The 12,578-nt window shown below is 39.7% G+C and overlaps 1 protein-coding gene across 3 annotated transcripts in view; it reads right to left on the reverse strand.

Moving 5' to 3' along the window:
• Positions 1-4,638: 4,638 nt before the first annotated feature.
• METTL15 (methyltransferase 15, mitochondrial 12S rRNA N4-cytidine) overlaps positions 4,639-12,578 on the reverse strand; it is an 84,584-nt gene continuing 76,644 nt past the window's right edge. For all 3 annotated transcript variants that reach the window (XM_083436393.1, XM_083436395.1, XM_083436394.1), the window contains one exon: positions 4,639-6,643. In XM_083436393.1, the coding sequence (XP_083292519.1) occupies positions 6,198-6,643 (446 nt within the window). In that variant the 3' untranslated portion in view covers positions 4,639-6,197. The remainder of the gene's footprint in view (positions 6,644-12,578) is intronic.

Consider the following 12,578-nt stretch of genomic DNA (forward strand, 5'->3'; position numbering starts at 1 on the left):
CGTCTGAGAGTCTATATGATATGCTGGGATGCAATGAAATAGCACTTTGAAAACTATTCTCACATGTTGCATGTGGTCTAAAACATGGAATAGCATGATATATTTAGATAGTAAAAAAAGAAATGGATGAACATGGGAATACTCGTGATTTTCTGCATGAAGACGTCACTTTGGGAAATTCAAGTCTCTTTGCAGAGGCATCACCCCTTTTCCTGCCTGTTTCCGTCACAGGTGAAGTTTAGATTCATCAGGAAAGAGGCATCTATTTTGTATATGTGACTCTGTGAAGAGCCATGTACACAAATATATAAATAAGTAGGTAGGGAAGTGTGCCCATGAAGAGCAGAGATGATCACTTACCCCATTGTCGGGTGATGGTTGCAGCCCCACAGGACATGGGGAGGGCGATCCCTCCCTCCCTTTGATGCTGGCTGTGAAGAGACCTGGGATTGCCTGCCAAAATCTCCAGTTTGAATTGGTCAGTCACAGCCTTCTGGATGGAAGGGATTCACCGGTGAACCAGAGGAAGCAAGTCCTCACTCTGGTCCACTGCTGCAGCTTAAAAAGCAAGCTGTGTGCCTGAGCAGCAGCGTTGTTCTTATTGACAAAAAGGACTCGTATCGCCCAAACGGTTCGCACTTATCACCTGCCTGGAATAAAAAATTGTTGCTAGACATATATTGGGGCCTGCAGAGTTAGTTGCAGCCGTGGGCGGATTTGATGGTGAGCCGGGGAAGTGATGGCTGGCTTGTGTGGCAGATAAGGCATTGGGTTGAATCTTGTAGTACATTTTCTGGAAGTGGCACATCACCCCATTTCCCTCCAGTAGGAGCAATATCTCTGGGTACCCCAGTAAAGGGGCCTGGATAGTTCTTTCTTGAAGCGTGGAAGGGAACAGTTGGGCCACAGAACTTACAGTTGGTGGCCCAGGTGGCTTAATTGACCCATATATTGAGGTGGCCCTTCCCAGGCATGATTCAGCCAACAGTGGTATTAATCAGGAAGCAAACCCAATGCCAAGCCAAAGCCAACCTACAGCTGTAATCCATAAAGTTTTGGCAAATTTCAATCCCAAGTGTCATTTTGTTCAATGATTGTTGCCTCACCTTCTCATATATCCCTAGGGCATACTGAGCCTGGGACCATACCTGGATATTTTGGAACGCAGGGACCTTCAATTGTGTTTCCTAGCTCTTAGCCATCATTACTGAGATAAGAGCTTTCAAACCTCATCCCTCCAATGAGTAGGGTGGCCATGAGGATAATCCTGTATTTGAAAGTGTCCTGTATGTGAAAGACTATCTGGCCCAAGATAAAGAAGCAAAAAAAGGGAGAGCAGAGGCCTTCAATTTGCCCATTGAGACTTTTAACACCTGGACAGCAGGTCATGGTGAGATGTGTATCTATTTAAATTACAATAATAACTTCTAAATTTGCATCAGTTCATATAAAATTAACATATGAAAGCTGCATGGAAATCTCTTTTTGGTGATGCTAACTTACCAGTGAAATGTACAAGCTGTTTCCAGGCTTCAGTGCACCTCACTTGGGTGGGAAGATGTGCAAATTTTATTTCAAGGTATTTGGAGAAGCATCGAGAACAGGAAACACAGGGACTCATTGACATATCAAGTGCAGAAAAAGCACACAGTAGAGGTTGCGAGTGAAACAGAGGATGTGAGAGTGGGTAGAGCAAGAAGAGTGAGTGACCCACTGGGAAATGTCTTTCTCTAGATATAGGTTTCCATGTTTGGCAAAGTCTTTTACTTGGGAAGACAATGGGGTAGTTTGCAAGATCTTGACTTTATAAAACAAGATATTAATGAATTTCTCACCCTGCACATTAAGGCCCTTTGCACGAAGAAGGAAGCCTATAATAAATCAGTTTCCCATTTTGTCCAAACCAAGAAACTATGGTTACAATGTTCAGAACAAGCCAGAATCTTAAATTGGTTTCAAAGTATGGTTTGATGGCTTGCCTTGTTCTGAAGTTGTTAACCACAGTTTCCCAGCTCATACAAAATAGTAAACTGTGGCTAATGGAAGACTTTCTGTTTTGCTTGCTTGTGCTGTGAAGCAGCTTATATCTTGGCTTATTAAGCCAAAATATTATTACTGTAATGAAGTCACTCTGATATCTGAAGTGGTATAGTCTAGAGCTCTACTGTATGTTCTGCATGTTTGAGTCAGCTCTGAGTCACAGTACAGATCTAGAATTGAGACATGCAGCCCCCAGAATATTTCAAAATTACTGTCATAGGCAGAATTAATTGACATTCATTGAGCAGGTTCAAGCAAAGATACTGTGAGTCATATTAGTTCTTGCACTTTGAAGAAATGGATTTACGACAGCCAAATTAATAAATTTTAAAGGGTTGTGATATTTTAATAACCTATTTGACAGAAATTTTTATTATGTATTAATAGTGCAAATGTTAACTTGCTTAAATGAGAGAGTGATAGCCATAACCAAAAGGTCTGTCAAGATAAAGCAGATTATTACCAATTTTCTTCAAGAGTAGATGACTTAAGTGTGCCATGACAGTCAATTACTGCCTTCTCTCATAATTCAATGAAACAACATTATTTGCTTTGTCTTCCGGGTTCTCCTAAAGTAATTTAAATAATAATAGAAACAACAATGTCACTGTGATCTTCTAGATAATCCACAAGAAAAGTTTGAGTTTTACAAAGTCACAATGTAGCTGAGGTTTTGGTTTGGTTTTTTTGTTTTTTTAAAAATGAAGTAGTATGGTTTAAATAACTAAATAAACAACAAAATATTATGAACACAAATAACTCTGCTAATGTAATAGTAACTGCCTATGTAGAGGGGGATAACCAACAGCCATTACAATGAGAGCGTATATTTGGGAGTGGTACTCTTATCTTGTTCCCTTGTGTATATAAGCCATATTCCACTTTACTGAGGATGGGAAGACCAGACCATAGCTGTCAACTTTCCCTTTTTCTTGCGAGGAATCCTATTCGGAATAAGGGAATTTCACTTTAAAAAAGGGAAACGTTGACAGTTATAGACCAGACCTTTGCCAGGAATAGCACAGTAAGTCATCCCATCTTCCTAGTTCTTCCCCTTCGTCCAGTGCATCTATGGCTACCTGGAGACAGGACATACACAATGGAGCAGAAATTATTCCTCCCTCCTTGTAGCAGGAGGAAGGAATCCTAGGAAGAAGCCTACTTTGCCACCCTAATAATAATAATAATAATAATAATAATAATTTATTTCTTGTTTCCCAACCATCTGACTGGGTTGCCCCAGCCACTCTAGGCGGCTTCCAACAAAGCATCATCATCATCATCATCATCATCATCATCATCATCATTTTATTTATACCCCGGCTCAGTTTCCACAGTCGCTCTGGGCAGCTTACAGCATCAAAGAGCAGTATGATCAAAAATCCCCCACTATGTTGATCATATTGCCTATGTATTATGTCTACGATTGACCTTTTTACACCAAATATATCTGTAGAATAAAGTAAAAACTTAAAAGATTAGGGCTTTTCTGGAAGAAATGTAAAAGAACGCTAGACTCTCCTCTCGAAGACAAAGAATAGCATTTGAATGGCTTGGAGCTCTATCAAGTAGTAGCTGGGAAACAGGCCAAAAGAGTCACTTTCTGTCTCACTCTCTGAGTCATATAAGAAAAAGGGCCAAGAATCCAGGGGGATCATTTGATCAAGCTAGATATGGAAAGGAAGAAGACAACATGGAGTGAGCCATCAGGATATAAGGGCCCTCTGAGCCCAATAACAAAGCACGCTGCAAGAGATTTATAGGATTGGGAGTCCATCACAAGTTCAACCCTGGCATGTCAAGTGCTGAGAGAGATATGCCTGTTTGTGATCAGTATGCATCCAACAAGCCTTACTGTGCTAGATAGTGACGTATTTTATTGATTTTCTTCTTGTAAACGTGCTATGCTATACTGTGCTCAAACGTCAAAAATTTGATTGGGGTGGGGGGAGGTAATTATCTAGGATATTCCATCGTCTCCCAATCACTGAATCACCCCTATATTCTTTGTTCCATAAGCCTTTCCTACCCACCCAGCTCCTACAATCCTTGTCTGCTTTTCACTTTCCCCCCTGAGGTTCTGGCACACCTGCATTCCTACTATCATATTATCTATACAAATGGTCAAGGATTTGATCTCCTTCCTCTTGGAAGCTGCAGTAGGATCCACTACCCATCCTTTAGAAAACCATGAATCTTGTCTGCTTATAGACACAACATGATAAATTGCTTAAATCTCTTGAGTGCGCTCCATGTTCCCTTCCTTCATGAAAGAGGCTTACACTCCCAGTCAGAGAAAGACTGATCAATGCAATTCTTCAAATTAGCTCTCATAACGTGTATTGTCATTCTGATGAAATTATCACTACACGAAGAAGTCGAGCTCCTTTCCTCGACCATTAATAAGTTAAACACCAGTCCTACTGCAGAGTCTTGGATCCTCCTGGAAACTCCATCCTAGAAATTGCCTATCTATTCATTTTCTGTGAAAAACGTTATTAATTTAGACTAAGTTCACAACAGATCCTACAATTCCTTATTAGGAAAATTGGGACTAACTTGACTCTTAATTACAAAAGGGCGAAGTAAAAATAATGATTTTTCATTTTTATTGTATTTGTCCAGGGGCAGAGGGAAGAGATCAGATCATCAGGCAAAATCAATCAGAAATATCTGCTGTGTTTTGCTGCTTACTATAAGCATGTCACTTTGGGATAACCATCCCTGAAAATGTATGGCAGTGTGTGCCTTCAGCGACTCAGGTATGGACCTGCTAACCTGTAGGCCCCCTAACCTGGAAAAAAACAGGACATGCAAGCTGATAATTCTGATAATGCAAAGTGGAAATGAAAGCACTGTTTAGGGCAGTAAGCTCTCTACTGACTTGGAACCCAGCCAAGAGTGCCCACACTTGTCATGCTTTGGAATTTCATACTAATACAGTGGTACTTCTGGTTACGTACTTAATTCGTTCTGGAGGTCCGTTCTTAACCTGAAACTGTTCTTAACCTGAAGCACCACTTTAGCTAATGGGGCCTCTCACTGCTGCCGCGCCATGATTTCTGTTCTCATCCTGAAGCAAATTTCTTAACCCGAGGTATTATTTCTGGGTTAGCGGAGTCTGTAACCTGAAGCGTATGTAACCCGAGGTACCATTGTACCAAGATTCTGGAAGATGGTACATTTGAGATTTTCACTAACTTACAGGGAAGTTGCATAGATGGGGGAAGTAACAATTAAGAGTGCTTTTAAAAAACAACAACATGCATTTGCTCTACCATGATTAAGGAGGTGCTTGTGACTGATCTTTAACAGCACAATGGAGAATGGGAAACACAACTGAACATATTTTCTTCAGAGCATGTGATATTCAGGCTTACAGATCATAACTGCAAATTGCATGGAATACCATGGTAAGCCAATTAAAGTAATGGGATACACTATATGGTTCCCTGAGGTTGCTTAGAAATTCCAACTGGCAGATCTTAGAGAGAGTGCATGGAGCTCAATGGCAATCCACTGAAGTTTTACTCTAGTAAAAGAGGAAGGCAATTTGGCCTGATTTTCATTGCACAATGAACTTGCTTTTGTTAGGTATGGAATCAATATTCACATGCAGCTCTGAGCCACAATACATCATTTTAGGATTTGCAGTGGATTCTTTTAGAATCATATTGCTAGGTTTCTGGTTCAGCCCACGCCATTGCCTATTGGTCCATTTGGATGCATCAAAAAACCACAGCTTGACTTGTTTAACACTCTGAATCTTAGCTGACTCATTAACCCTAATTTGTTTATTAACCCCTTCTCATAGATTATAAATGCAATTTACAATAAAAACATATATAAAAATGAATACAGCTACATAGCACATGGCTGTGCATTTGCTGTTATAGGGGAAAGTAGGCATATTTAAAATATATGTACCTGCATTTTAGATATTATTGAATATTATCATGGTGAGTTATATAGAAACTAACATAATTCTTGTCCTTTAATCTGTATATGTGAAATATATTTTTCTGTAGCAATGCAGAAAAAAAGGTTGTTTAGTCATGTGGCGTTCCCTTCTTTGGCATTCTGATTTAATTAGTGAGGTAGGAAGAATGTGTGGCTAACTTTTTAAAAATGCTACAAATTTGCTGTTGAAAAAATGTTTACATCTTAATAGCTGCTCTTAGCTTTGCTGAGCGTCCTCTTGGATTGTTTTTAATATCCTTAGCTTGGGGGGTGACCACTTTCTTCTGTATTGAGGTCCATCTTGAGTTAGAAGTTCCACTGGACAATTCATCCTCCTCCTCATTCTCTGAAGAATTCTTCTCCACTTGCCTGATCTTCTGCCTGACACTGAGATTGAATTTTTCTGATATATCTATTCCATGAAGAAACCGCTTGATGATACGATCTTCTAACGAATGGAAAGAAATTGCTACAAGTCGCCCCCCTGGTTTTAGAAACTTCTCGGCTGCCTTTAGCCCCGCAAATAGTTCGTGCAGCTCATTGTTGACAAATATGCGCAAGGCTTGGAACGTTTTGGTAGCAACATGCGTTGGTCTGTGAAGCAAGTCTTTTCGAGCATACAAAGCTGCGTCTGGGAAAGCACCTGTTATGAATAAAAGAGAATGAATTAAATGATTACTCTTCAGTAGGAATGAACTCCCAAATGATCCTTCTCTACGCCCCTTTATTTTTACTCTTAACTATATTAGTGATAGAATTTGTAAATGCTGATATTTAACGGTACTTTTCAACATTTTAGAAGTCTCGTGGCCAGAAGTTAGCGGCCTCTGAATCCCGCAGGTTAATCAAATGTCTTTGGCCAATATAAAAATGCCATCCTTATTTCCATCATTTCTAATCAATGTTAGTGTTACTGGGGCAAACTGAGAAGTGGTCAGAAGTGTGAAGATTTTTGGGGGGGGGGTTCTTAGTTTAGAGAATTAGGAGATATACTAATGACTTTACTTATTCCCACATAGCACTGTCAATAAATAATCATTGACATCAAAAGGTTTTTCTCATATTTCTACACATACATGAGTTAGAAGGACCTAATTCAAAAAAAATTTGCCCTACTGGAAGACTGAACTCATCAGGCTGTTAGGCAGCCTCCTCTGTCCTATCTGGCATCCTACAGAGTCCATTCAGTGTCAGCTGATGTTCAAGTTTTCTTATGTACGAATATGGAGAATTCATATCATAATCTATTCGTAAGTGAAATATAAACAGATGTTCTGTTTGCATACAAATATTCCCCCCTAAATACTGCCATATTTATCTTTGTTCATCTTTAAACTATCACTTGCTTCCCATCATCATGGTTCAATTGACAAAAAAATCAGGTATTTTGATTTGTCTAAACTGACAATTATGGTAACATTTTCAAAATCTAGATTCAGGTAGGTAGCCATGTTGGTCTGACACAGTCAAAATAAATAACTAAAATTAAAAAAATTGTCCAGTAGCACCTTAGAGACCAACTAAGTTTGTTTTGGGTATAAGCTTTCGTGTGCATGCACACTTCTTCATATACACTGAAACAGAAGTCACCAGACCCTTATATATAGTGGGAGGGTGGGGTGGAGTTTTTCTCAGAGGGGTAGTAGGAGGTAGTAGGAGATTGACTCAGTGTGTATGGTAAACCTGTGGACGACTGTTAACGACTGCAATTAGTCCTGCAGGAAAAAGCAAGGGATAGTATGCAGATGACCAAACACTGCTTTAGCATGCGTAGTAAGACAAGAATCCAATATCTCTATTCGGACCAGGTCATTCATCAACAGGTGTGCATGCACACGAAAGCTTATACCCAGAAGAAACTTAAGTTGGTCTCTAAGGTGCTACTGGACAATTTTTTAATTTTCAATATCTTAGAGGCAAAATATTTAAGACCCATATTGCATCAGGCTGTGGCAATCCAAGTTTTTGCACTGCAATAGCGTATTAATTTCTATAATAATGCCATGTTTGGATGTAAGAGAAAACATAGCAAGCACTCCCTGCTAGCACTCCCTGCTCTTCTCACTGCTATTAATCTAATTCCAGTTGCTGCAACATTTGAATCTGCTTCCTACATTGTTCTGCCACATTGCCTGTTAAGCATCCACACTGGTGCCTCACATCTTTGGAACCAGCCGGGCTGCAGCATGGCTGCTTGAAATGCAGTCTAACCAACCCATAATGGAAGCAGACTTGAACATCACTGCAGCTGTAAAGCCACAATCCCGCAGAAACCATTTCCAATGGCAGCCATGAATCTGAAATAATGTTTAAATTGGTTAAAGGAGCTATAAAATGATGTCCCCTGATCCACGGGTTACGTATTCACCAAAGGTGGTGGCTGTAATCCAGCAGAGCAAATGAACCACATCTGCACAAACAGAGGGATTGCTTTCTTCTTATTTTTTTGGCAAAGCAACCCATCCCACCCCACCCACCACATCACACACCACTTTGAAATCAGGGTAATGATGGCTCTTCAGTCACTGTGCCTTCCAGACTATCCTCTCTGCCCCTTTGGCTCCACAGAACGGATCCTAGGCATTTACATGAAAGCATGTATTGTCATCTTCCACTTGCCTACAAGTTAAAAGCAAACGGAAGAATCAGCTAGGAACTTTTTTTTTTGGTTAACACACATTATTTATGATCTTGGATGTATTTATGGCATCCAGTCTCTTATTTTATGTACTTGGATAGAATAAAGAAACAGACAAAAGGAAAATTCAGCACACTGTGTATAGAAGGCCGACACCTGAGCCAAGCAAAGAGATCTGGGGAAAAAGATATATGGCAAAACATATGTCTCCCTATGTCGAATAAATCTAAAAATATACCTTCATTTATAGGTTAAATCCTTCATCTTAATGAAAAAAGCAATTCTTCCATATACTGTAAAGCTCACTGTGGTAAGCACTTAAATGAGTAACTATAAACAGTATCAGTGTGGTCAATGCTCTTATGGTATTCTTTGATAAAGATGAAACAATGTGCTTAAAACCTGAATACGAAGGGAAATCTCTCCTTTGTGCATGTCCCTTGTTCCTTAAGAAGAAAATTGTGAAGTCATGCCCTCACAAGCAAGGAACCACTCCTGGGTCTCTCTCTACTTGTGGCCTTCCTAGAAACATCCAGCTGACTACTCATGTAAACTACTCATGTAAACAGAATACTAAACTAGATGGATCCTTGGTTTGATCCACCAGGGTTCTTATGCATTTTGCCTGGCTTGGCAATTCCCATAGGGAAGGAATTGCTTCCTCTCACCTCCTTTGGGGCAGCCTAGTTAACATCAAACGTATCCATTCTGAAGGAAATCAGCCCTGAGTGCTCACTGAAAGGACAGATCCTGAAGCTGAGACTCCAATACTTTGGCCACATCATGAGAAGAGAAGACTCCCTGGAAAAGACCCTGATGCTAGGAAAGATTGAGGGCACTAGGAGAAGGGGACGACAGAGGACGAGATGGTTGGACAGTGTTCTTGAAGCTACCAGCATGAGTTTGACCAAACTGCGGGAGGCAGTGCGGTACTTTTTTTCACCTTTGGTGGACATGCCCAAGGATTAAGACCTTCTGGGAGATGATCTATAATGAAATGAAAAAAGTATTTAAATACACCTTTCTGAAGAAACCAGAGGCCTTTCTCCTGGGCATGGTCGGCCAACAGGTGCAAAAGAAGGATAGGACTTTTTTTATGTATGCAACAACAGCAGCAAAAATACTCATCGCACAGTATTGGAAGACACAAGAACTACCCACTCTGGAAGAATGGCAGATGAAAGTAATGGACTACATGGAATTGGCTGAAATGACCGGCAGAATCAGAGACCAGGGAGAAGAGACGGTGAAAGAAGATTGGAGGAAATTCAAAGATTACCTACAGAAATATTATAAGATTAATGAATGTTAGATGACATCTGATTGAATGTAAAAGGTTATTAGTAAAAAGTTTAAAAATTAAAAAAGATCTAATATTTTAAGTTATAAGAAAATTAAGTTATATTAAGACACTAAAATTAAGACAAAAATTGTTTAAGACAGAGGGAAGGGATTTGTTGCCTGAATATATGATTTGGAATACAGAGAAGGGAGGTCTGGGGAGGTCGGAGAAACAAGTTAATGCAAGGAATACAATGAAGTTAAAACTGTTTTTATTTTTGTTTTTGTTTTTCTGATACCTTATGTTTTGTGTGTGCGTTATATTGTATTTTCTTTTTTCTTTTGTGTTGATGTTCACTTTTTGTTGTTTTATCTTTTATGTAAAACCTAATAAAATATTTATTAAAAAAACAAAAAAAACTGCGGGAGGCAGTGGAAGACAGGAGTGCCTGGCGTGCTCTGGTCCATGGAGTCACGAAGAGTTGGACATGACTAAACAATAACAACAAAATTAACATCACCTCTCATCAAGAACATAATCAGTATTGGATTTGATCTGCCTGTCACAACTTTAAATTTGAATTACTGAACTGGCAGGTCCAACAACAGATAAAACATCTACAAGGAAAGAACATGCTCTATATCTTGGATCCAGAATAGCTTTTCTACAAATGGTTGTCACTGAAGCTTTCTCACAGCTAATTGAGCAATGCATGCCCCATGGTGGTCTGCAGAGCTGATGGGGATGACATCTAGATTAGCCACCCTGAGCAAGCAAATGAAAAGTCAAGGTACAATTTATTCTTTTATGAATGAACAGAGTGACTGTGGCAGAAAGTTCATGATAGATTAGATCTTTCTCAGGTAGTCATCTGGACCATCAAGAACGAGATGATGACCACTCGGTGGCTTGCTGTTACCAATCTACCAGGCGCTTAGTGGATTGAACTGCTCATGCTTGTTTCAACTTAAACACCAGAGCTTGAGAAGAGTCCATAGATGTACCTTTCACATTTTCTTGTTTAGTTTTGTTGGATATTTCTTAATATTTATGTAGTCTGGGGAGGTATACAAAAGAAGCTGATCATGTGCACACTCAACCCTTATCCTTCCAAGTTTTCATGAACAGCTAGAGGCAGACTAGCTGAGTGGAAGGGTGTTAATGATGTGGTTCCTGTAAACTTAAAACAGGCTTCTTCAAACACTTCTGAAGCAGCTCCCTCTTGGTTCTACCATGTAGGATAAATTCCAGCTGGACACAAACATTCCATCCCTGAGAAAGGTGCTCAGGTTTTAGGAGGCCTTTCTATATTTTCTATATTTAGGCCTTTCAGCTCTAGATGTGGATTTTCTATATTTAGGCCTAATATTGGAATGGAAACAGCCCCAGTCTCAATGACTGATGACCTTTGCCAAGAAGTACATACCTATCAGTTGTACTAGATCTGTCAGCAGCTTTAAATACCATGATATCCATCTGAATCGCTTAGCAAAAGTGGGACTTTGCTTTAAAATGTTATTCAGGTCCGGGACAGTTGACTGCAAAAGGTGGTGGTGGGAGACCTCTTCTCAACACATTACCCATTGGCCTCTGGCTTCCCCTCAGGGTTCCATCTTACATGAAACCATTTAGAGATTTAGAACTTTCCATCTATAGATACTATTGCCATTGTAAATAAGTGCCCGGGACAGTAATGGACTGGATGTGGGCTACCAAACTGAAGCCTAGTCTAGACAAGACAGGTCTCATGGGTCCATAAGACTGTTGATCCATGATTTAATTAGTGTTCGTTGGGATTTTACTTCCCTTAAGAACACAAAATGTTCTCAATGGAATGCTTTTGCTCACCTTGGGTTGCTGCACCAAATATTCCCATTCCTGGAGATTGTAGACTGGCTATGGGAATATCTTTATTAGTTACATCATATCTAGACTACTGGAATGCAGCCTATCTAGGTTGCCTTTGAAAAAATATCCATAAACTTACAACTGGTCCAGAATATGACAGCCGCATTTGTTAATGGGAGCTACCTATCACAAGCATCTGCACTGGCTTCTAGTTTGTTTCGGTCCCCAATTCAAAACTCTATTAATGACCTGTAAAGCCATGGATGATTTGGGCCAGTATATCCGAAGAACTACTTTTTCTTGTATGAACCTACTTGCTTTATTAAGATCATCATCATAGGTTCTCATATCCTATACATATTATCCTTCTGACTGTGACCAGGGAGACCTCATTGTAGTCATGCCAAGGTTCCAGAATTCCCTTCCTAGGAAACCTTGTCTTGGCATTTTGGTGGCTGGCAAAGATCATCCTTCTTAGAAAAGCCTCTGGCTAAGATGCTTTTTATGCTACAAAGATGTAGTGTCGGTTGTAATCATCATCTTCTGCTGCTTTTACAAGGACGTTTTTATAGATTATGCTTTAGCTCACTGTTTTATGCCCCTTAAGTTTTGTAACGTTTGTTTAATGTTTCATTGTTTTAATAATGATGTTGTAAGCTGTCTTGACTATTCTTAGGAAAAGTAGGTACAAAAATTTTAAATAAATATGTTTATCACTGCTGGGGTCTGCCAGGAGAAAAAAACAACAGAAAGAATTTAGCAGTGTATTCCTTCTATCCTGTTTTAATTGGACTAGCCCAGCCAGGAAGA

This window comes from Podarcis tiliguerta (genome assembly GCF_965153285.1).
Source record: "Podarcis tiliguerta genome assembly, chromosome: 1".
Taxonomy (NCBI): domain Eukaryota; kingdom Metazoa; phylum Chordata; class Lepidosauria; order Squamata; family Lacertidae; genus Podarcis; species Podarcis tiliguerta.